Genomic DNA, 25,824 nt, shown 5'->3' on the forward strand with positions numbered 1-25,824 from the left:
AATTAATTGAGATCTGTTTAATGAATTTATTTCTTGTCATACGTAACAGCAGTCAGTCGATTTTAAGAGCTACATAATAACAAACGAGAAATTTATAAAACAAAGGAAAACAAACAATTTTATAGTGTCGATAGACTATTTACAATTTACATATATCTTCATAAATACAATTGTCTATGGTGTGTTTATAATAATCTATGAGATGATCCAAAGGGCACAGTTCTTCATCACACATCGGAAGCCTTACGACTTTTTCCTGGTGTAGAGTCAACAACTTATCACCGTCTTTGCATCTGAAATTTATATATTTATTTATTTATTCAAGGTCCATCAACACAGAACACACAAGACAATTCATAAGATTGTAACATAAATTTCAAAAACCGTGTTCCTGCAATTACAGGTGAACACATCATGCACATAAACATACAAACAATTTAGTTCTTGATTATATAAAAGTAAATTGAAGTCCTATAACGCTAACATGTCAAAACAATATAAAAAGATAAATGAATTCCACAAATCATTACAAGCTACAATACAGTCACTTCAATATAATCACTAAAATACAATATAGGTACAATATATTTTGTAAATGTCTGTTAATCAATTTAAAGCTTTCTGATAAACTCTATTTTTTGTTTTGTTTTGTGGTGCCGTTAGGTTCTGAAGTTTTATTTTTTGACAAAACTAAAGATTTATCAATCTACATAATATAGATTGTTTTCAAATGACAAATAAAATTGTTTGCGTTCAGAAATTTAATTTGTGACAAAACTTAATCCTTATCAATCTACATAAAAATAATCTGATAGATAGTTAACAACTGTAGTTAGCTAATATTAAGTTTTTTTACCTCCTGCGAAATTTAGAAAGATATAAAAATTCTAATTAGCTATTCATTTTAAAATATTCTTTCAATTTGATTTCTGAACGACGGGGGACACACCAAAGGAAAAACAAAATTGTTCTTTTTATTTAATTCTGAGTATTTTCATATTTATTCAAACCTTTTAAACCTTCTCTGGACAAATAATTCAAGAACAAAATTAGCCAAATCGGTCCAGCCGTTCTCGAGTTTTAGCGAGACTAACGAACAGCAATTGATTTATATATATATATATATATAAATTAGGTCATTACATTTTACTAATGCAATCCAAAAACATCTATAGGTCGCTTGTTTGAAATTATAGTGTTGTATTGACGCAACAGCCTATTCAGTGGGGAGTTAAATCCGAGATTAGAGTTCGCTCGATCAGGTATAAACGGTTTATATTTTGCAAGTTGAGGTGCTCTAGTTGGCATGTGAATATTTATCTTGCTCAATAGCTGCGGGCAATCCAACATCCCATTAATGATTTTATAGAAAAATATCTGTTCATAGATTTGCCTACGATCCTCCAAGGATATCATTAAATAAACATATAATATTTATTTGTGAACATCTTATAATAGTTAATATCCCAATTGCTTTTAGATAAATGATGTCTTCATTGGGTGTCTCCTACCGTATTTATCACGGGCAGTGTTCCGAACTGTTTCACCTGATTCCTGCCGCCAAATACCACCTTCGCACGACACGCCACATATTAGGATATCATCCTACCATCTGGATATCTGGCTTTCCTCCAGTGCAGTTTTCAATGAACTTTCTTCCCCGTACAAGAAAGCTGCGGAATGAGCTTCCTTGTGCTGTTTTCAGAACGATACGACATTTTTCTAAAGGGACGGCAAGGCTCCTGTAATTCTTGTGGTGTTGCAAGAGTATTTGGGATCACTTGCCATTCAAACATACCTGCATTTCTCGCTTCGCACACACGCATACACACATACACATACACACACACACAAAGTATTCTTTTTGTTTAAGTTTTAGTAAATCTTTTGAAATGTACGCTGGAAGAACGAGAATTGCCATCACAAGTGTCCTTGACTAACTTCCTGGGATGCCTGTAAATATAATCCGCAAAATTTATGAAATTTAAGGTGTTTTTATCAAACGTCACGAAATAGTTGTTTGAAACATTGCCCTAAAGGCACATAGTATGTGTACTACTCAATGGACTTGTCGAAAATGAATATAGATTTTTTTTACGACAGTAAGGGACGAGCAGGACTTTCAGCTGAAGGTCATTGATACGCCCTGCCCATAACAATGCAGTGCGGCTCGGGATTCTTGAAAAACCCAATAATTCTGAGCGGCACTACAATTATTGTGCTCATCACCTTGAGACATAAGATTTCATGTCTCATTTGCCCAGTAATTTCACTAGCTACGGCGCCCTTCAGACCGAAACACAGTAATGCGTAAACACTACTGCTTCACGGCAGAAATAGGCGCCGTTGTAGTACCGATAATCTAGCCGACATCCTGTGCAAAGGATTCCTCCGACTGTTAAACTATTCTATAGTTAGTTACTTACTTGTACAAGATGAATGCTATATTAGACGCAAAGCAATCGATGTCGGAAACTCTAAATGTCCTATCATCATCTATGGAATGTCCTCGCAAATGAGAATTTGGCTTGTACAGCTGTAGGTGTGTCAATAGCTTTAGCAGTGTTCCGGAATGGGCGAACAAAAATGTCGCATTTCGACGCTGCGTTCTGTAAAATTAACTTTAATAACGTTGCATCCTTCAACAAAATCTAATAAATAAAATGTCATGTCGCTGTGTTTGTAGTTAAACTCCTTCGAAACGGCTTGACCGATTCTCATGAAATTTTGAGTGCATATTGGGTCGGTCTGAGAATCGGACAACATCTATTTTTAATCCCCCTAAATGTTAAGGGTGGTCCACGCCAAATTTTTTGTTTTTAATTTTTTTGACATTTTTTTTAAAATTTGATTAAAAAATACATACAACTTCAGATTTTCACCCATCTACGATCAGTAGTTACTTTTGTATAGCGATTTTAATATCGGCAATACAACGTTTGCTGGGTCAGCTAGGCTATTATATAAAATTCTCGTGTCCCGGTGTTTGTTACCAATTTCCTCCGACGCGGCTGAATCGATGTGCATGAAATTTTATGTGCATATCGGTAAGGTCGGAGAATCGGCCACCATCTATATTTCATACCCCTAAACGATAAGGGTGACCCACTCTTAAATTTTTTTTTTATTTTTCCCTTCATGGGCGAGTTCAACTCGCACTAGGCCGCTTGTATTTATTTTTGTGAGTTAAATTAAAATTATAAGGGTTTGAAAAAAATATTTCTTAAAATTGTCAAATGTATATATTAACTCGTCAAGCCGTCAGCTTTATCTGTTTCAAAACAAGCCCGTGGCATTCCGGTGTGAGATTATGATATGTGAATAAATGTGTATTATTACACGGCAACATTATCTCTGGACCTCGCTGGAAGTGAAGCCCCCTCCCCTTTCACCCCCTCGCGCTCGACCTGTTGCGTCAGTACGGTTTGCAGTTTCATTGCCGTTAGGTAGGTTACGTTGTCTTTTGTTGTTCTCTAGTTTCTATTGTTCTGTGGCTATAATAGAACTGCCAGAAAAGTAAATATTCTTTTGAAGCTATACTTCTTTAGACTCGTTATGAAAAAATTATAAGAGTGAAATTATAAGATGCGCGCGCATCACTGTAACACAAAAGTAATAGGTTGAAGTTGGTTCCCAAAAAATTCTGACATTTGCGTCGTTCGTTTATTTTTTTATTTTTTGGTTTCTTCTACCATTATTAGGACAGGCAAAGGGTTCAAGCACATACAGCCGTATTCATTATTTAATAATTAATTGTCAAAGCCATCTTTGCAAGATTTTTACAAAATTTCCAAAAACATAGAATATCATAATTATTTTAATGATGATGAATAAAAGAAATAATTTTTTGTTTCGTTAGGCCAAAGAATTATAACTTATTGCGTGCATACATAAGTACACCATTTTACTTAACCCAGATTTTATTCAAAAAAATCGTAGTTTATTTATTAGTAATAATATCCTAGTGATGCTTGTTATTCTCACCGTAACAAAGCGACGAAGTGACGTCATCGACACCACGTCCCGAGATAATGTAACCGAGTAGTATAGAGACCATAAATATTCATATAAAAGTGTGTGTACTTATGTATGCACGCAAGAAGTTATACTTCTTTGGCCTAACAAAGCAAAAATCCTTAAAATTATTTATTCCTCGCGCTATTCTACGTTTGCAGAAAGAACAATATTGTAAAAATCTTGCAACTTTGGCTTTGACAATTAATTATTAAATAACGAATATGGTATATGCTTGCCTTTCCTAATAATGGACGAAGAAACCAAAAAAAAAAATAACGAATGTCGCAAACGTCAGAAAACTTGACCCTGTTACTTTTGTGTTACAGTGATGCGCGCGCATCTTAAAATTTCACATTCGTCATTTTTTCATAACGCGCCTAAAGATGTATATCTTGAGAAAGCGAAATAATTTATGATAATATACATATTTTTGGTTTTATAATTTTATTATTAAGCTATTGCATAGCTTCTATCGCGGGCCTTGAACGTGGAGACCGTATCCAGAAATTCCGTAACGAAAATAACCTAACACTTACTTACTAGATGTATATAGATATTTCGGCACGGTCATTACAGTTGCCGTGGAACAGCGGTTATCACGTATGCTTTTTGTGCAGAAGGTCCCAGGTTCGAGCCTGGGGTACATCTTGATTTTTTCATTAAATTCTTATTTTTATTATTATGACAAGCATTTTTATTTAGTTTCACCTGTCCCGTTGTCTGTCTGTAATCAAATCTTGCAAGTTAAATTTTACTCACTACCCGTTTGCTTTTTTTAAAATTAATTTTATCAAAAAAAATGTTGCATAAATAAATAATTATAATTGCATAAGTTGATAAAAAATGCTATGCAATAGCTTTATTTATTTTATAGTACACTGGTATACATACCTCATGTTGTCAACTAAATGCTTCATCAGCATGCAAGCAGGCCGGTACGTTAACTCATGCCCGTACCCGTCGAGCCAGTAATGTTTTAAGTCGTAATAATATTCCAGCCTCTGAAATAAAATGTATACTTTTAATTAATGTACTACAGTAATTTGTTATTTGCTCTTACTTCTGGGATACTTAACACAAATTAAATTTGAAAACAAAATTTATGAACGATGCGGGCCTCGAACCCGCGACCTCTCGCGTTTCGTGCGAGCGCTCTTTATGAAGCCACAGCCTGAGAGTTAAACAAAAAAGTGTGTGTGTCAGCTCCGACACATGACTGTAGTTTACTCCTCAAGAACGATTGTCTTTGAACAGGTACTGAAAATAGGTTAAAAATTGTCTTTTTCGCGTGAAATGCGCTATATATACTCTTCATATTAAATTAACCATTTAATTATGTGCATAGCTCATATAAATTTGTTTCAACTATATTAATAATTCAATATTTAATAAATACAAAGCACACATCTTTATATATACAATACATATCATATTAATAAAATATAAGAAAGTGAAACGTGCGCGAGAAATGATGCGCACCAAAAACGTTACTATGCCATTTGATTAGTAGGTTCTACTCTCCATATTTTTCTCATACGGGAGTAGTAGGGATTCGCCGGTTCTGGCTCACAGTAGTAGGGATTCGCCGGTTCTGGCTCCTCGATTCTGGCTCACTTGTTCGTGATGCCTACTAAAAAAAAAAAAAAGAAGTTTGGTGTCAAACTGGGGGTTTTGAAGTATTTCTGAGCGATTGCGCTGATCCGTTTTTCGATATCTCTTACAGTTTCAAAGTTAGCTTTTTAAGTTAAACAGATCCATACTCATTACTAATCAGTGATAATTAACCTAATGATTGGTGAGCGACTCAATGTCGATTCTTTGAAAGTGATAGATGTAATTAGTAAATTACCTCTCACATTCGTTACTACGATTAAAACGACAGTTTTGTGCTGTGTTTATTATTAAGTTAACAGATGATATAAATAAAGTATATAATAAAACATCTTTGCAGATTGTATCATTTTAAAAATATTTGAAATCATTCAAACTCTTCTTATTAAACTTAAAGTATAGACACATTAAACAGTACTCTCAACACATGCTGCGGTAAATAAATTCTTTACTCTTGTAGTTTTGTAGATATACTTTCTGCAATTGCTTTGTAAAAACCTCAGCTGGAATCCCTGAGTTGGATGATCATATGAATTGAAGTATTGTCCAATACCCTGCTCACCAATGTGTATTGCAACCCAGTGAGAGCCTGGCTTATTTTCACTATTTACATTGCTGACAATATAACAGGGCGTTACAACGTATATCGACAATCGATTTGCTGCGTAAACATTATTTTGAATACTGAGATCAATTTTATTCAAATAATTCTGTATCTCGATTGTATTCGTATTACCTTAGAATAATGTATTTAAAAGTTATTGGATTACAACTTACAATAAAACAAAACATCATTTTAAGTACATATTTAATTTCAAAATTATAAGGCAATATAGTAGTAAGTTTAACTAAAACGAATACACACCCTTACAAACAATCAATTCAAACAAAAAATCAATTAAACGATCAAACATAAACATAACTGCGGTAATCTACTGAAATATTATGATTTTTATCAATTTTATTGTACAAGAGCTTACTCAAAACGAACTTTGATTTATGAAATATGTAACTTGAGTTAAGTGATAAAGCTCTTTATCATTTTCTTAATGTAACAAATTTTGGGATAAATAAAATACACTTTAGTTTCTGTGATTACTTCCTTTCACGAATATATCAATAATTCGACCATCAGATTTCCTCATCGGGTCATTAATTATTTTTAGTATTAGTTTAACATTTTTCTTCCGCCAAACATATTATAGAGATCAGGTAGTTATATCTTGAAACTAATTGACATGGTTGAGATTGTATAAAGGTTTCATTTCATCAATGCATCAGGTGATTTAGATACAATTTGTGTCACTGACACTATTCAAAAATATTATAAAATTATTTACGAAAACTGATTTTCCACACCCACACACAACGCACCCTCTACTACAAAAAGGGTTCATATAATATAATGAGACTATTTATTGTTAAACTACCATTTATTGAATATATTTAAATAGAACAATCTATAAGTAAAACAATATACAGTATCTACATCATAACTTACTCCACAAGTTATATATCTAAATAAAAGATGTATCTACTCTCATTCTTTTCAAAAAAATAATTCAAACTTAAAACTTATATAACATTTATTTTATTTTATGATGACTCCAAGCTAAGGTATCATTATAATTTGCTTAAATATACCGTTTGGTATGACAAACTAGATTTATTTATTCGTTAAGTGAAAATATTATGCTTTATTGACTTAAGTCTATGCATTGAACAATATTCATTCTTATTTTTAAATAGGCATTATTCATTTCCATATACTTACTTAGTAACATTTATAAAATTTGGAGTTGCATTTTCCCGCAACATCTTACACATATCTATCTAAGTCCTAGGAATTCATTAAATATGTTAACTTTGTTCCATCTTTAAAATAGCCTAACTATTATTATTTTATATATTGAGGTTTAGATAACAAAATATTTTTTCTGCATTGTCAGATGTTTCGAAACGCAAGTAAATCAGGTTTTATATCTCTTTAAAAATTTATACATTAAAATATAAGTATCAGTGTACAATAATTTTAATATATTTCGAAACTTATTTAACATATAGTTATAGTATAAGTCATCGTATTAGAGTTTTAGAAATATCCAATATACCTGCAATATACCAAATAAATATGTTTATTGAGGAACAATTTAGTCTTTTGTAATTGAACTGCAACCAATTTTCATTTTAAAATAGATAAACTTTGGAATTCTATCTTGGCAATTAAATCATACAGTGCAATTATACATTTACTCTTTTTTCAATATTTTCCATTGTTATTTAAATATTTGATGTATTCATTCATTTATAAGAATCTTTTCGAAATCAGATGTAGGTTGCTTGCATGTTTGTATTTAAATCTATGTAATTTTGTACCCATACGCTTTGTTTGAATTTTAAAATTCTATGATTTTTTTATAATGAGACGATTTATTGTTAAACTACCATTTATTGATTATATTTAAATATAAAAATTTATAAATAAAACAATATACAGTACCTACATCATAACTTACTCCACAAGTTATATATCTAATCTATTCTTTTCAAAAAAATAATTAAACCTTAAAACTTATATAATATTTATTTTATTTTATGATGACTCCAAGCTAAGGTATTAATATAATTTGCTTAGATATACCGTTTGGTATGACAAACTAGATTTATTTATTCGTTGAGTGAAAATATTATGCTTTATTGACTTAAATCTATGCATTGAACAATATTCATTCTTATTTTCAACATCTAATACATACGTTTAGATCTAAGTCCTAGGAATTTATTAAATATGTTAACTTTGTTTTCATCTTTATAATTATCGTACCGTACTTCTTTTTATTGACTTTTGGGTAGCAAAAAAATTTTTCTGCAGTCAGAGGTTTTGAAACGCAAATGTAAATCAGGTTTTATATCTGTATAAAATTTTTATATATTAAACTATCAGTATCAGTGTACAATAATTTTAATTTATTTCGAAACTAATTTAACTAGTGAAAGTCATCGCATTTGAGTTTTAGAAATTTTCAATATATAAAATCCCAACTAAATAGGTTTATTGAAGAACAATTTAGTTTTTCGTAATTGAACTGCAACCAAATTTTCATTTTAAAATAGATAAACTATGGAATTCTATCTTGGCAATTAAATCTTGTACAATTTTACATTTAATCTTTTTTCAATATTGTCCATTGTTCTTTATACATTGAGCTATTCATTAATTTATAAAAATCTTCGAAATCAGATGTAGGTAGCTTGTTTATGCATGCTTGTATTTAAATCTATGTAATATTTTAACCATGAGCTTTGTTTGAATTTTAAAATTCTATGAATATTTTGTTTTTTGCTGTGGGTGTGTGTGTGTGTGAGACATTGCTTTAAATTTCTAAAGTAAATGACATATGTATTTTTATTACGAAGGTTTTGAACAAATTTTATGCTTTTTGTATCATCAATACTTACATTTTATATTCTCGGGGCATAAGGATAGGTCAGAATGTAAATCATGCAGTTCAATTGAATATTCTTGGTCTACTTCCAAAATAAAACCAAATTCAAAATCATCCGGAACATCAAAATTTGTAGGAACATCTACCCATTCAAAACCTTCTGTAGGAAGGAATGGAGATATAGCCCATCCGTAAAGGTTATTAGCATCAAAATAAGTTATAAACGACTTTCGTTTTTCTTTGTCCTGTTCTCGCATAGTCAAAGTCGAAGTTCTTTATTTGCCAGAAATATTCACAAGTAAAGTCGTTACAAATTTAAGAGTAGGCACATGTTTCGTCTTGAGAGACATGCAAATATTTCAGTGGTTTCTTTTTATAATATTGTAACCTATACTTAATTGTTTAAATTCGCTTTTTCATAACGATTCCGACATTGAGATATACAGTCTCAAATACCCGATCCAATAAAAGCTATTTGTTCAAAGCCCTTAAGTAATTCTAATTTAATTTTTGTGCATTTTAACATAGCACCCCAACTTAACCCAAGCGCTGTATAATAATGTGCTGGATCTACACCATATTATGTCTGTAAACATAGAGCTGGGAAATTTTCAAATACATATTTTGTTTAAAGTGAAACATTAACAAAACAAACACAAACATTCATTAGAAATATTTTTTTTCTTGAATAAAATCAGTGTGCAGACTAAAATTAACGTAAAAAATTGTAATAGAACTGATTTCTCAAATATATATCACATCATTTTTAATAGAGTTCAAAAACATTTCTGGTGATTCGAATGTTTGTAATTTGTAAGATTTACTTACTCTTAATTTAATATGAAGTTATTCTATTACAAAAAGCTGATCATTAACTGTGACGTTTTAAAAGTAATATATAATTGCATTACGTTATTTTTATATAGGTTACTTGTAAGATGATTTGAATAATATCTTTTCCGTTGTTCATGCATTAAATTCTATTGAAAAAGTAATTGATATTATTCCTTTGTGAAAGAAAAATACAAGGCATTCACAAAAACTATAAAAATAAATAATCGTAAAATTCAACTGACATGTTGATTCGTTTAAAATTTTTCCATTCAGTTTAGACAAACTTGTCAAATATTTGAAGGAAGAACAATTTCAAAATTTAAGACTAAATTTTCCAAATAATAATAATTTTTTACGTCTTAGAAAAAAAGAATTGATCCATTTGAATTTATAACACCACACGATTGCTTTAAACTTTCAGAACTCCCACCGCAGAACTCAAGCGCTGTATAATAATGTGCTGGATCTAGACCATATTATGTCTGTAAACATAGAGCTGGGAAATTTTCAAATACATATTTTGTTTAAAGTGAAACATTGATTTTAAGATATAAATCTGAATTATCTAACTTATAATCTTCATCGGAAATGTGTGTGTCGGTAAATGTATTGGGTTAAGTTGGGGTGCTATGTTAAAATGCACAAAAATTAAATTAGAATTACTTAAGGGCTTTGAACAAATAGCTTTTATTGGATCGGGTATTTGAGACTGTATATCTCAATGTCGGAATCGTTATGAAAAAGCGAATTTAAACAATTAAGTATAGGTTACAATATTATAAAAAGAAACCACTGAAATATTTGCATGTCTCTCAAGACGAAACATGTGCCTACTCTTAAATTTGTAACGACTTTACTTGTGAATATTTCTGGCAAATAAAGAACTTCGACTTTGACTATGCGAGAACAGGACAAAGAAAAACGAAAGTCGTTTATAACTTATTTTGATGCTAATAACCTTTACGGATGGGCTATATCTCCATTCCTTCCTACAGAAGGTTTTGAATGGGTAGATGTTCCTACAAATTTTGATGTTCCGGATGATTTTGAATTTGGTTTTATTTTGGAAGTAGACCAAGAATATTCAATTGAACTGCATGATTTACATTCTGACCTATCCTTATGCCCCGAGAATATAAAATGTAAGTATTGATGATACAAAAAGCATAAAATTTGTTCAAAACCTTCGTAATAAAAATACATATGTCATTTACTTTAGAAATTTAAAGCAATGTCTCACACACACACACACCCACAGCAAAAAACAAAATATTCATAGAATTTTAAAATTCAAACAAAGCTCATGGTTAAAATATTACATAGATTTAAATACAAGCATGCATAAACAAGCTACCTACATCTGATTTCGAAGATTTTTATAAATTAATGAATAGCTCAATGTATAAAGAACAATGGACAATATTGAAAAAAGATTAAATGTAAAATTGTACAAGATTTAATTGCCAAGATAGAATTCCATAGTTTATCTATTTTAAAATGAAAATTTGGTTGCAGTTCAATTACGAAAAACTAAATTGTTCTTCAATAAACCTATTTAGTTGGGATTTTATATATTGAAAATTTCTAAAACTCAAATGCGATGACTTTCACTAGTTAAATTAGTTTCGAAATAAATTAAAATTATTGTACACTGATACTGATAGTTTAATATATAAAAATTTTATACAGATATAAAACCTGATTTACATTTGCGTTTCAAAACCTCTGACTGCAGAAAAATTTTTTTGCTACCCAAAAGTCAATAAAAAGAAGTACGGTACGATAATTATAAAGATGAAAACAAAGTTAACATATTTAATAAATTCCTAGGACTTAGATCTAAACGTATGTATTAGATGTTGAAAATAAGAATGAATATTGTTCAATGCATAGATTTAAGTCAATAAAGCATAATATTTTCACTCAACGAATAAATAAATCTAGTTTGTCATACCAAACGGTATATCTAAGCAAATTATATTAATACCTTAGCTTGGAGTCATCATAAAATAAAATAAATATTATATAAGTTTTAAGGTTTAATTATTTTTTTGAAAAGAATAGATTAGATATATAACTTGTGGAGTAAGTTATGATGTAGGTACTGTATATTGTTTTATTTATAAATTTTTATATTTAAATATAATCAATAAATGGTAGTTTAACAATAAATCGTCTCATTATAAAAAAATCATAGAATTTTAAAATTCAAACAAAGCGTATGGGTACAAAATTACATAGATTTAAATACAAACATGCAAGCAACCTACATCTGATTTCGAAAAGATTCTTATAAATGAATGAATACATCAAATATTTAAATAACAATGGAAAATATTGAAAAAAGAGTAAATGTATAATTGCACTGTATGATTTAATTGCCAAGATAGAATTCCAAAGTTTATCTATTTTAAAATGAAAATTGGTTGCAGTTCAATTACAAAAGACTAAATTGTTCCTCAATAAACATATTTATTTGGTATATTGCAGGTATATTGGATATTTCTAAAACTCTAATACGATGACTTATACTATAACTATATGTTAAATAAGTTTCGAAATATATTAAAATTATTGTACACTGATACTTATATTTTAATGTATAAATTTTTAAAGAGATATAAAACCTGATTTACTTGCGTTTCGAAACATCTGACAATGCAGAAAAAATATTTTGTTATCTAAACCTCAATATATAAAATAATAATAGTTAGGCTATTTTAAAGATGGAACAAAGTTAACATATTTAATGAATTCCTAGGACTTAGATAGATATGTGTAAGATGTTGCGGGAAAATGCAACTCCAAATTTTATAAATGTTACTAAGTAAGTATATGGAAATGAATAATGCCTATTTAAAAATAAGAATGAATATTGTTCAATGCATAGACTTAAGTCAATAAAGCATAATATTTTCACTTAACGAATAAATAAATCTAGTTTGTCATACCAAACGGTATATTTAAGCAAATTATAATGATACCTTAGCTTGGAGTCATCATAAAATAAAATAAATGTTATATAAGTTTTAAGTTTGAATTATTTTTTTGAAAAGAATGAGAGTAGATACATCTTTTATTTAGATATATAACTTGTGGAGTAAGTTATGATGTAGATACTGTATATTGTTTTACTTATAGATTGTTCTATTTAAATATATTCAATAAATGGTAGTTTAACAATAAATAGTCTCATTATATTATATGAACCCTTTTTGTAGTAGAGGGTGCGTTGTGTGTGGGTGTGGAAAATCAGTTTTCGTAAATAATTTTATAATATTTTTGAATAGTGTCAGTGACACAAATTGTATCTAAATCACCTGATGCATTGATGAAATGAAACCTTTATACAATCTCAACCATGTCAATTAGTTTCAAGATATAACTACCTGATCTCTATAATATGTTTGGCGGAAGAAAAATGTTAAACTAATACTAAAAATAATTAATGACCCGATGAGGAAATCTGATGGTCGAATTATTGATATATTCGTGAAAGGAAGTAATCACAGAAACTAAAGTGTATTTTATTTATCCCAAAATTTGTTACATTAAGAAAATGATAAAGAGCTTTATCACTTAACTCAAGTTACATATTTCATAAATCAAAGTTCGTTTTGAGTAAGCTCTTGTACAATAAAATTGATAAAAATCATAATATTTCAGTAGATTACCGCAGTTATGTTTATGTTTGATCGTTTGATTGATTTTTTGTTTGAATTGATTGTTTGTAAGGGTGTGTATTCGTTTTAGTTAAACTTACTACTATATTGCCTTATAATTTTGAAATTAAATATGTACTTAAAATGATGTTTTGTTTTATTGTAAGTTGTAATCCAATAACTTTTAAATACATTATTCTAAGGTAATACGAATACAATCGAGATACAGAATTATTTGAATAAAATTGATCTCAGTATTCAAAATAATGTTTACGCAGCAAATCGATTGTCGATATACGTTGTAACGCCCTGTTATATTGTCAGCAATGTAAATAGTGAAAATAAGCCAGGCTCTCACTGGGTTGCAATACACATTGGTGAGCAGGGTATTGGACAATACTTCAATTCATATGATCATCCAACTCAGGGATTCCAGCTGAGGTTTTTACAAAGCAATTGCAGAAAGTATATCTACAAAACTACAAGAGTAAAGAATTTATTTACCGCAGCATGTGTTGAGAGTACTGTTTAATGTGTCTATACTTTAAGTTTAATAAGAAGAGTTTGAATGATTTCAAATATTTTTAAAATGATACAATCTGCAAAGATGTTTTATTATATACTTTATTTATATCATCTGTTAACTTAATAATAAACACAGCACAAAACTGTCGTTTTAATCGTAGTAACGAATGTGAGAGGTAATTTACTAATTACATCTATCACTTTCAAAGAATCGACATTGAGTCGCTCACCAATCATTAGGTTAATTATCACTGATTAGTAATGAGTATGGATCTGTTTAACTTAAAAAGCTAACTTTGAAACTGTAAGAGATATCGAAAAACGGATCAGCGCAATCGCTCAGAAATACTTCAAAACCCCCAGTTTGACACCAAACTTCTTTTTTTTTTTTTTTAGTAGGCATCACGAACAAGTGAGCCAGAATCGAGGAGCCAGAACCGGCGAATCCCTACTACTGTGAGCCAGAACCGGCGAATCCCTACTACTTACGGGAGCCTTATATGAAAATAGATTCTTAAAGAGTAAACTCCAAAAAGACATCAAGATTTATGAACGTAACTCGAACAATTGGCTCAGTGGAAGAGCGCTCGCACGGAACGGGAGAGGTCGCGGGTTCGAGTTCCACACCACACAAATGCACATAACACAAATTAATTTTCACAACAAAATCTATGAACGACGCGGGACGCGAACCCGCGACCTCTCAGGTTCCGTGCGAGCGCTCTTTATGAAGCCACAACCTGAGAGTTGAACAAAAAGACATATCAAGATGAACGTCACTCGAACAGTTGGCTCAGTGGAAGAGCGCTCGCATAGAACGCGAAGTTTAATAAAATGTGCTTATGAACATACAGAACATTATCAACAATATATTGATATGCAACAGTTAAAATGTTTATTTTTTTAAATTTTGCTGTTAATGATTTTTTAGGACCAAGGTTATAAATAGTGCGAATAGCTTTCGTTTGCAGCACATAGACGGTATTAATATCCGGCTGCACTACATATAAAGGCCAAATCACGTTTAATACCTACATCTTCAAAAAAATACTCCCATAACAAAAAGTATCATACCTATTTATTCCTGAAAATTTCCATATAAATATAAAATATTTTTGCACATTTAAAATTAAAAGTATTATTTTTTTGATCATCGCTCTGGTTTACAATTAAAAGAACATTATTTTTATGTAACTGAACTCCGTTTAGTTGTTCATCTTCTTTTTAAGTTCCTGTAACTCTTAGCTGGGGCAAAGGATCCAAAGTGCATCTCCATCGCAAACGCAAACTGAGCATATCTCTTGATTTCACTCCAGGTCGTTTCACTTTCCGTTGTCTTTCGTTTCAACAAAATCAGTCTGCCGCCAGGTTTGCTTTGGACGGCCGCGTTTCTTCTCCTTGTTGCGTTTGTATTCCTTGAGGGTTCTAGGTTTGCCTCGATACATAGTTGAAATCCCTTCGGAGTGTCCATCCAGCACCATTTTAATCATATTTCGGTTATTCGGATTCAGTAATAAGTTATTTGACTTACCCTAATGCTTCTCTCATCAAATCCATAGCACCATGGTGAAGTAGAGTGTTTGTGCTGTGATGTTTCAAAGCCACATATTCTATACATCAGTGCCACAATATCTGAAAATTCATGATTGCAATAAAAATCATAGTATAATATATTATTATTAGGGGTTGGACTTAGTATCCCGTAGCACGAATTAGGAGGAAAAAAATATTGTAATTGATAGAGCTTACTCCACAATTAAAATGATACCACTCTTATTACAAAGTAATGCACCGTTTTTAAGAAAATAAGAAAAAAAAATTCTAACTGCTAACCTAAAACGGGTAAATCACGTAAATAAAACTTTCGCGCGCTTTCATGGCGCCCGGAGGCAAAAAACTTGCTAATAACTGTCAATTAAAAATGTCAAACAGTAAAATGAAACGTAAATAGTGTGTGATAGACTGGACGGCTTCATCAATTATAATTTTTGAACTAAAAAGGCTAGAACCCAGAGTTGTAACTTGTAAAGCCAGTAAAAAAACAATAATTATTTTTCTTAGATTTCCTATGTTGTTTATTCCGTTTTCCTTTAATGTTTATTGCTTATATTTTATTCCGTTATTATCGTAGTTGCGTGAATTTTCCTGTGTTCTGTGTTTTATCCGTTTAGAGGTTGTAATTATTTTCGAATTTTCTTGAAAACTGTGCATTATACCTTATAATAAGATTAGTAGCACTATAATCGTGGACCAAAGCTTTATCAACTATAATTTATAAACATTGGTTAGGTTAGGTTATGTTAGAACAGTTAAAAAACGCACGAGTCGAGCGTAGCGGGCCGCGGCAGCGGGCGGCGAGTGCCGGAAACGAATTCTAAGCGTTTCCCTTTCTTTCCTCCCCATAAAAATGTCCCAATCCTTAAAAATGCCATAATTTGAGGTTAGGTTATAATATTTATAATGCTTTTTTCTCTGGAACGGTATATTACCTTGTAATAAGAGTGGTATCATTATAATCGTGGGCTAAAGCTCTATCAATTACAATATTTTTTACCTCATAATTCATGCTACGGGAATGCTAAGTTTTAACCATTATTAGTGATGAAAGTTAGAATAAAGTATATTTATTAGGCTGCTTTAAAAGCGGCACGAGAAATCTAACTATGTTTAAACAATTTGTTATTTTTTCAAAGAGACAACCCTCAATTCTGGGATTAATTACACAAAATAAATTTTTGACAACTTATTACAAACCCAAGCTTAAAACCCTATCAAAGCCCAACTTTCTCGAAACAATTTCCAAGGTATCGTTCATTTCTCTACTGTTTCCATAAAGCATTTGCTCTTTATAAGTTTCAGGGTTTTTCTTTACTTGCTTTTGCCACCTGTCACAATGCTTGTAAAACTGAAAATATTTATTGCAAAAAATAATTTTAGGCAATATTATTTAACTTCAATTATAACAAGATAAAAAGCTGTAATCCCCGTGCGTTAAAGTAAGGACTGTCCGCCATCTTGCTGACGTCATAGTGACGTTTGGTCCAGGCATACGGTTTAAAAATCACCGATCAGCCATCACTACATGTTATTCCAAGGTTCAGTTTATACAAAAGAATAAAAATAAGTTCACAAAACTAAGTGACTTACATAGTATCAATACTAGAAATAAGGGTAGACTTGCCATGCCTGCCACAAGACTTCATAAAGTCAGTAATTCTTTTAGGTGTCAGTGTGTTCGCTTCTATAATAAACTCCCCAAACATATAGTAAATATGTCTATAAACAAATTCAAAGTCTTCACAAAAAGTAAATTAAGCAGCAAAGGCTATTACAATATCCAAGATTATTTAAATGATAAAGCAGCCTGGAATTTAATTGCTCTACTTAAGTGTGATTTGTTTTATATGATTTTAATTGTTTGATGTTATTTATATTACTAATTTGATTTGTTTGATTTTAATTTTATCTGTTTGATATTATTTATTTATTATTATGAAATTAAGTGTATGACTGAACTTAAGCCATTGTAAATCAATGATACAATAAACGCTTTGATTTGATTTGATTTGATCAGTCCATATTCCAACGCGCGTGGGTTATATTATATAGAAGCCGTAGACGAATCAACCATTGGACATGAAGACCAGAAGGCGAATTCTTGTGGGTTGAATAGGGACTACAGATAATGACAGAAGTGCTTCAAGCTCTGTCTATCTATATATATAAAAATGAATTGCTTTTCGTTAGTCTCGCTAAAACTCGAGAACGGCTGGACCGATTTGGCAAATTTAGGTCTTGAATTATTTGTGGAAGTCCAGAGAAGGTTTAAAAGTTGAATAAATAGGAAAATGCTGTTAAATTAAATAAAAACAACAAAATTGTTTTTCCTTTGATGTGTCCATACATAATTTCTATGGGAGAATTTATTGACGCACGGTTTGACAGTTCTGCTGTGAAACAATTTCATTACGACAGCAGGGTGTGGTATTTTACGAAGTAATTTTGATGTACGATATATTATTGACAAATTCATATAAAAACATTATTTTATTTATTATATACAGAACAACGTCTGTCGGGTCAGCTAGTACGAAATAAAAATGACGAGTGAATGAATGAGTGATACATATAATCCAACCAAATTACTTATGCAACATCTTTGAAGCATGTGGCACAGTGAACTTATAAAACTGAAGTATTATATATTTTGTTTACACGCCATGTTTCACTTATTTCACAAAAACTTGCTACTATAATAGGTTCAAATTGTTCTTACATTTGAAAAGACACATATTTTGATGGCCGGATATTAGTTTTACTGAAGAAAACAGCGCATTTGCCCATTTTTCTAATAATGTTTCACTTCGAGATCTCGCAGCATACTGACAACTATGCCTATTGCTTACTGAGGCTATAAGAGCTATCAGTAATTGACTAAGGTGACGGACTGGTAAAGGCAAAAACGGCGAAGGGTCGTCGGGTCCAGTGGGTAATTCCTCCAAGACATAAACGTATTGGTATTGGTAAAGGGCTCCTGTTTCCGCAATTAGACCGCTTAATTGGGTCAATTTTGCGTGCAGTGTTGGTCAGTCATTCCAACCAGCCCAGCTCCTTCCAGAAGTTCAGAACACTCCTGGGGTGTTCGCAGACTTCCTGGAGCGACCTTGTATTTACTAAGGTTTGTGCCCGTTGGTTGGCCACCGCTGGGGTGGCAGGTAACATTCCAGGATTACATGAGTGACCGTTTCATCTTCGGTTAGACATAAACGTATTAATATAATAAAATAAATCTTACACGTAAAGTTGTATCAACTTTGACGGCGGGTTCAAAAACAACATCTTGGGCTATTTTTTTGTCGAACAAACCAAGCGCAAAGTATCTCGCACTTTGTTGTGTACGTTGAGTGGGAGTGTACCGGAACTGTAATGTATAAAATATTGGTTAAATATAAATAAATGGAATTAAACCTATTTAAATTGAATTTTAGTTTTTTTTTTTATATGAGAGGGGGCAAACTGGCAAGAGGCTCACGGGATGGGGAGAGGTGAGGCAACCGCCCATGGACATCCGCAACAACAGGTGTGTCAAGAAATGCGTTGCCGGCCTTTAAGGTGGGAGTTTGCTTTTTTCTTGAAGGTCCCTAATTCGTATCTGTTCGGGAAGACCGCTGCCGGTAGTTGATTCCACAATGTGGCTGTGCGAGGCAAGAAATTTCGAAGAAAACGCGCGGTTGTGGAATGCCAGACGTCTACGTGATGCGGATGGTACTTTGCACGTAATGTCCGATGGTGGAATTCGGCCGCTGGAATCCACCCGAACAGCTCCTCTGAGCACTCCCCGTGATAAATGCGGTAGAAGATGCAGAGAGAACCCACATCTCTACGCAATGCTAGAGAATCAAGCCGATCGGAGATGACTTGATCGTCGATGATTCGAGCCGCTCTTCGTTGTTTGCGGTCAAATGGAAGAAGCTGGTACTGGGGAGCACCCGCCCAGAGGTGAGAACAGTACTCCATGTGAGGCCGAATTTGCGCCTTATAAGGTTGCAGGCGGTGGCTTTTAGTGAAGTAGTTTGGCCTTCTCTTCCAAGTGACCACGGAACTGAACGTCGCTCGATATATCGACGCCAAGTATGCCAATACAGGCTGTGGCAGTTAGAGGAGTGATCTCGAATCGAGGGGATACGACAAAGGGAGACTTTTTAGTGGTGAACGCACAAACTTGTGTCTTCTTGGGGTTGAATTGGACTAATGTTTGCCACTGCCATTAAAGAGATAAAATTTTTCGGTTGGATCTAGCATCATTTGGCAGGAGTTGGTGTGTGTGAAAGGTTATATATATATTTACAAAATTAAGCTTTATATATATATTTACAAACTGAGGCGAATAACGCGTGGGACGCGGGTGTCGCTCGCGCCGATTGTGTCAGCTAACTTCTATGGACGTGTTCAAATTGACGCGAGTAGTCGCTCAAGTTGAAGCGAAACAAGAGGGCGACATCTAGCGGGATTGTTTGATCTCACAATCAGGGGCGTGCATACCATATAGGCAATTAGGCAGTGCCTACCTTGTTTATAACATACATAAAAATAGCACTAGTGTTAAAGCTAATTTAATTTGGTTCCTTACGCTAAATCCTAAATACCTATGGTAGGCAGTCCGTCTCCAGATTGCATATTCGATGTACAACTTCAATATTTAGACCTGAAAACCTAGTATTGTCGGACTAAACACAACTACGACTAGTTAAATCTAGAGTGCCTACCTCGCTAGAAAACCAATACACGCATGGGCGTGAAAATTGTGAGCAGGGGCTCACAATGCATGATGTTTCTCCACTGTAGAACCAAAAATGACACGCGGGACGTCGCGTCAGTTTGAGAGGCTAAGCAAGCGAGCCAATTGCTCTAAGTCCCACGTCCCGCGCGTTATTTGCCTCACTGAACAGAGCTTTAAATTTGGTTGCGGTTACGTCCCCGATTATAACAATACTTATCGTATACCCGTTCGAGAAATTATTAAAAAAATTATCAATCAATCAATCAAATTCTTTATTTGCGTATAAACATGGTATTTTACGATGGTATAATCTTACAGTTTCACATGTCTATCTAATCTTAAATCAAATAGGAAGCGAAAACGGACATGAACGAAAACATTTGACCGTGACACGTGACTAAATTTACACTCTGGGAGGTGAATTTTTAGGGTCGAATGCTCGAATTGAAAGTCAATTACAGCTTGCTAAACAGCGGACTAGCCCACCATATCCTTCATCATCAGTAAGTCATCTAGTACATAAACATAACTGTGAAGTGATTGTGCAAAACACTATCAGTTTAATTTATCTAGCCTATGACAATTTACTTCTACATTGTGAAACAGCCCCTTAAATTGGTGGTTTTTTAAACTTAGAAGCCCTAAGGGCTTCTACTACGCCTTTAAATGCCTAATATATTGTTGGTATTTTATATTATATATATAAGAGGGGCAAACGGGCAGAGGGTCACATGATGAATGTGTTGATACAACCCATGGACATCCGCAGGGCCAAAGTATGTCATGTCTGTTATGGAAAAGAGTAACCTGTAGTTGATTCCGCAAAGTGGCTGTGCAAGGCAAAGAAATATTTGTAAGTCGCACGGTTGTAGAATGCCGGACGTCACATGATGCGGATGAAATTTTGAATTTTGACGTAATGTCAGGTTTAATATAACAACATCCTATGAATAGTAATTAGTATGAAATTGAGCTTAGAACAAACCTGGAATGTTTGATTTTGGTATTCATGTTTTATTATTTTCGGTAACCTTTTTTGCATCCTCTCTGCAAGTAATATCATTTCATCTTGTCCTTCAAGTGTCAGATACTTCTGATTTTCAACTTGCATATCACATGTCCATCCCCCTAGTCTCCTTAACTGTTCTTCATTTAATTCTCCTATTTTAAATAAAAAATTAACAATTGTATGAATATGAATATTGAAAAAGTTGGGTTTTTAAAAACTATCTATAGACGACCTGTATAGCCGAGTGGTTAGCGATCCTACCTACTAAGCTAGAGATCCCGGGTTCGAATCCCGGTAGGTGCAAGCATTTATATGATGAATATGTATGTTTGTTTCCAAGTCATGGATGTTTAAATGTATGTTTATATGAATTTATGTATGTTTAAGTAAGTATATTGTATTAAATATATATATTATAAATATCATATAGTATAAATATCATTGTCTTGTAACCCATAGCACAGGCTATATATGCATAACTTGGGGCAAGATAATTTGTGTAAAAAGTGTGTCAATACTATATTAAATATTTGAATTTTAATGTACTACTATCTGTCTATATAAAAATCCCAGTATGATAATTGACATTGATGTGATGTAGAATGCGGAGACACCACTAAAAATGAAATAAAAAAAAACCCTTTGATTAAATGCTACAGTAAAAAAGACATTGCATATTAAATGTTTTCAAAAATCCTGAGAGCCCCTGACTTATTTATTCTACCAGAAAATTAAGGTCATCGCCCTGAACTCAGTCCAATGGCCTATAGCTAACATCAGCTGGGCGGCGGCTCAAATGAATAAGGCGGAATGAAATGAAATGTTCTACAAAGCTGTGCTTCCTTGTGCGGTGTTTCAGGGACGATACGACATGGGTACCTTTAAAAAAAGCGCGTACACCTTCCTTAAAGGCCGGCAACGCTCCTGTGTTGCAAGAGATTGTGGGCGGCGGTGATCACTTAACAACAGGTGACCCGTACGCTCGTTTGTCCTCCTATTCCATAAAAAAATAAAAAATGAGTGTGGGAGGGGAAAAAATAAAAATAGCCACATCCAGAGGTCTCCAAACCTTTATAATTGGGTATGTTGTTACTCTTTTTATCTTGTATTGTACTTATTATACTGAAAATCAATATTTGTATGTTCTCAATACTTCATACCAACATACGCCTAGTTGGCCTAGTGTTTAAGAGAAGCTAAGGAATGGAATTAGAATGGAATATTGATATATTAATAAAATTAACATAACATTATTGGGAAAATATCTAACAACATATTATAAATTTACTTGATATAATTTATTTTTCTTATTTACAATTTGTAATCATAGAAATATAATGATTTATTAATTTTTCTCATTGGTGAGTTTCAATGTAATTTTCAGCTTGGTTATAGACAGTCTCTCAAAGAAAAAATTAAAGAAATAAATATTATGACTGATCATTCTCAGTACATTTATGAAAATTTAATATATGTTCACAAAAATCGTTACCTTTTTGCTCTTAATAGTGAATTTCATTATTATAACACTAGAAATAAGGGATTGCTTGTAACTAATTCTAGTAGGCTTCATAGGTTTGTTTTTATAATAGCTTTAAGGGTAAATGTATACACTTCTATAATAAAGTTCAGGCATTATCTATAAAAAAATATAATGGTTTTATAAAAAAATGGCTCTGCCGTAAATCCTATTACTCCACTGCTGAATATCTAAATGATCGGACAGCCTGGGACTAGATTGTGATTATTTTATAGCGACAGAAATGAATGTACAATATTGTATATTTTTATTGAAGAGCACAAAAAAAGAATTCTGGGAGAGTTTCTTGCGCCAATTCTTCTCTCTGAGAGCGCTATTTGTTTCCGAAGCGGTAGTAGTATCTAGTAGTTATTAGAAATGACATCAAAAAGAATTCTAAAGGAATCAATTATGAGAAAATAAATGCCTTTTATGCCTTTTAATAATATCTGTAATATGGGGCTACTGTTCTTTTAAATAGATTTAGCAGCTATTGCAAAACTTGAAACTTTTCTTTTGCCGTTTACATTCAGTCTTCAATGATGTTTTTTATGTTTTAAAAAAGCTTAAAACATTACACACCTCTACCATTTCTATGTTGCATTAAAATTTCATACTTCAAATCCTTTAAATATGTTTGTGCACCTACTATATCTTTTGCACTTGGCAATCGGGATCCATGACGCACCAACATCCAGATTTTTCGCTCCTTACAACCTGAAAATGTTATGATCACATTTATCAAAATTGACATAATGGACAAGCAAAATACTTCTAATAATACCTGGTTTATCTATTTATGATTACCTGTTCATTAAATATGTACTAAGGTCAACTAAATTTAACCTCTAGTTTGCTGCCTTTGCCATATGGCAACAGCATGAGACCTTTTAGTACTCTGTTATTTGTTTAGCACACAAGACATTAATTGCCAATGAGAAAAATATCTACTCATCTTTTAAATGGTAGGTAAAGAATCTCCTTAGGAGCATAAATTTTTTTCAATTTCAAGTATTGTAATAGAGTATGTATCACTTAACATCCAGTGTATGCAATGTTTGTACTCTAGAAAATTGTACTGAATAAAAATAATAATATAAAATAGCATTAAGATTAAGACAAGTGTTGGTTTTCTTATTATTAAATGCACTTTTTACATATTATACCTACATAAGAAATGAAACACATATTTATAATTTTAAAATTTATCACGCATAACTTACTTAAAAAGTTTAATCTAGTGTCGTTTTTATTATGTTTGAAACGGTAAGGTGTACGAGTCGCCAAATAATTGCGTATATCGTCCGGCTTAATACAGGAAATATTTAAGGCACAGGTAATTAACAAGTACATAAACACAAACTTTAATAAATTGATATTCATTGTATTATTATTTGGGTTCCGATTAAGAAAATTTATATTTTTTGTTAAGATTTAGATTATTTCATGTTTGTACTTTGTTTATCTACATTCTTTGAAGTTTTTTTTTTTTTTCTTCTTCTTTTGGCAATAGCGTTTACTTTTTGCCAATAACGTAAATTAAAAGATTGGGAAACTAAGTTAAAAAAGGATACGGAACACGGGAAAGGATCAGATAAGTAGAGAGAGGATTGAAACGGATATTAAAAATTTCATAAATATACATATATACTTGCTACTTACACAACATTACAAATATTTAAACTTTAATATGATTCTGAAGAATGAAAGATGACAATATTTTATAAAATTTACATGGATACATAATTAGACAGGATATACAGGTAGGAAAAGGAACATTAAGAGATATTAGATCATTCAGGAATGAGGAGCGGTCGTATAGAGAACATGAAAAGAAAATGTGATCTAGATCACATTTATCGGATTCACATTCACACATGTCAGTAGATACAATGCCTAATCTATTAAGATGAACAGGAGTGGAAACATGACCCAAACGCATTCTTATGATAGAAGAACATACTAACTTATTGCATTTGGCACGGAAAAACCATGGTTTAAATGAAATAAGTGGCTGAAGGTTAAAATATTTCCTGCCTTTTGATTGACTAGTTTCAGTCCAAAGTCTATTCCAACAATCCTGAAGGTGAACTATAGGAAGAGCACCTATATCCTGGCAAAAAACTTTATAAGGGAAAATGTCGCCATCGACCACGGCTTCATTAGCTAGTTGGTCTGCTTTTATATTACCAGGAATGTCGCTATGGCTGGGGATCCATACAAACAACACAGAAAGACCAAAGTGATTGCATTTATTTAATAGATTTCTTATTTCTATGACAACAGAAGAAATGTTTTTTGATTTAAATGGGAACCTATTGAGAGACTTTAAGGCACTTTTTGAATCAGAGAAAATTATTGTTTTTGGAAGTTTAAATAGAATAATATATTCAATAGCCTTAAAAATACCATAACATTCCCCAGTAAACACCGATGTTTCCAGAGGTAGTTTAATTTTCTGTGATATTTTAAATTGAGCGTGATAGACACCTACACCAACGGGATACGAGGAGGAATGTTTAGACGCGTCTGTGTAAATATGATGGTAATCAACCCAAATAGTATTTTTAAGAAGATTAAACGAAAAATTTGTACTAATATCGTGCTTATTTAAACCTGAGTCAAAATTAATTTCTGGAAGCAACATTAATGCTTCAAAGCTAGTACTGAAAAGAGGATAATTAATGGATCGATGAATAGGAGCTTTTATGTTGATAAATTTCTTAAAACTATTGATTAGACAAGGTGGTTTTTTATTTGACCAATATGCAGATGAATCTATATGATGAGAAAGTTTCTGAAGTTTGTTATAAAGAGAGTGGTTAAGAAACTGAAAAGATCGGAATATAAATTTGTCTGCTAAATATTGACGACGTAGATGTAGTGGAGGATCACCACATTCTACTTGAAGAGCATTGATA

The 25,824-nt window shown here is 32.1% G+C and overlaps 1 protein-coding gene across 2 annotated transcripts; it reads right to left on the reverse strand.

Moving 5' to 3' along the window:
• Window positions 1-2: 2 nt before the first annotated feature.
• On the reverse strand, window positions 3-24,387 carry LOC126967450 (multiple inositol polyphosphate phosphatase 1-like). 2 transcript variants are annotated; one of them, XM_050811915.1, is made up of 9 exons: window positions 24,127-24,387; window positions 23,486-23,620; window positions 21,361-21,536; window positions 18,891-19,016; window positions 16,850-17,000; window positions 15,627-15,727; window positions 4,909-5,018; window positions 2,427-2,609; window positions 3-293 (listed from the first exon to the last, which is right to left on the reverse strand). In XM_050811915.1, exons 1-9 carry the CDS (start codon window positions 24,284-24,286, stop codon window positions 140-142), a joined length of 1,296 nt encoding a protein of 431 aa, XP_050667872.1. In that variant the 5' UTR covers window positions 24,287-24,387; the 3' UTR covers window positions 3-139. The 2 variants fall into 2 exon arrangements, with proteins under 2 accessions (XP_050667872.1, XP_050667873.1); XM_050811916.1 differs by lacking the exon at window positions 24,127-24,387 and adding an exon at window positions 23,711-23,870.
• Between the last annotated feature and the right edge of the window lie 1,437 nt (window positions 24,388-25,824).

The sequence above is a fragment of the Leptidea sinapis genome, chromosome 13, assembly GCF_905404315.1.
Source record: "Leptidea sinapis chromosome 13, ilLepSina1.1, whole genome shotgun sequence".
NCBI lineage: Eukaryota > Metazoa > Arthropoda > Insecta > Lepidoptera > Pieridae > Leptidea > Leptidea sinapis.

Coding starts and splice junctions, on each gene's coding strand:
- LOC126967450 (XM_050811915.1), bottom strand. CDS start 24,286: ATGAATATCAATTTATTAAAGTTTGTGTTTATGTACTTGTTAATTACC. Junction 23,621..24,126: donor CACTAGATTAAACTTTTTAA/GTAAGTTATGCG, acceptor TAACATTTTCAG/GTTGTAAGGAGCGAAAAATC. Junction 19,017..21,360: donor ACCAAAATCAAACATTCCAG/GTTTGTTCTAAG, acceptor TATACATTACAG/TTCCGGTACACTCCCACTCA.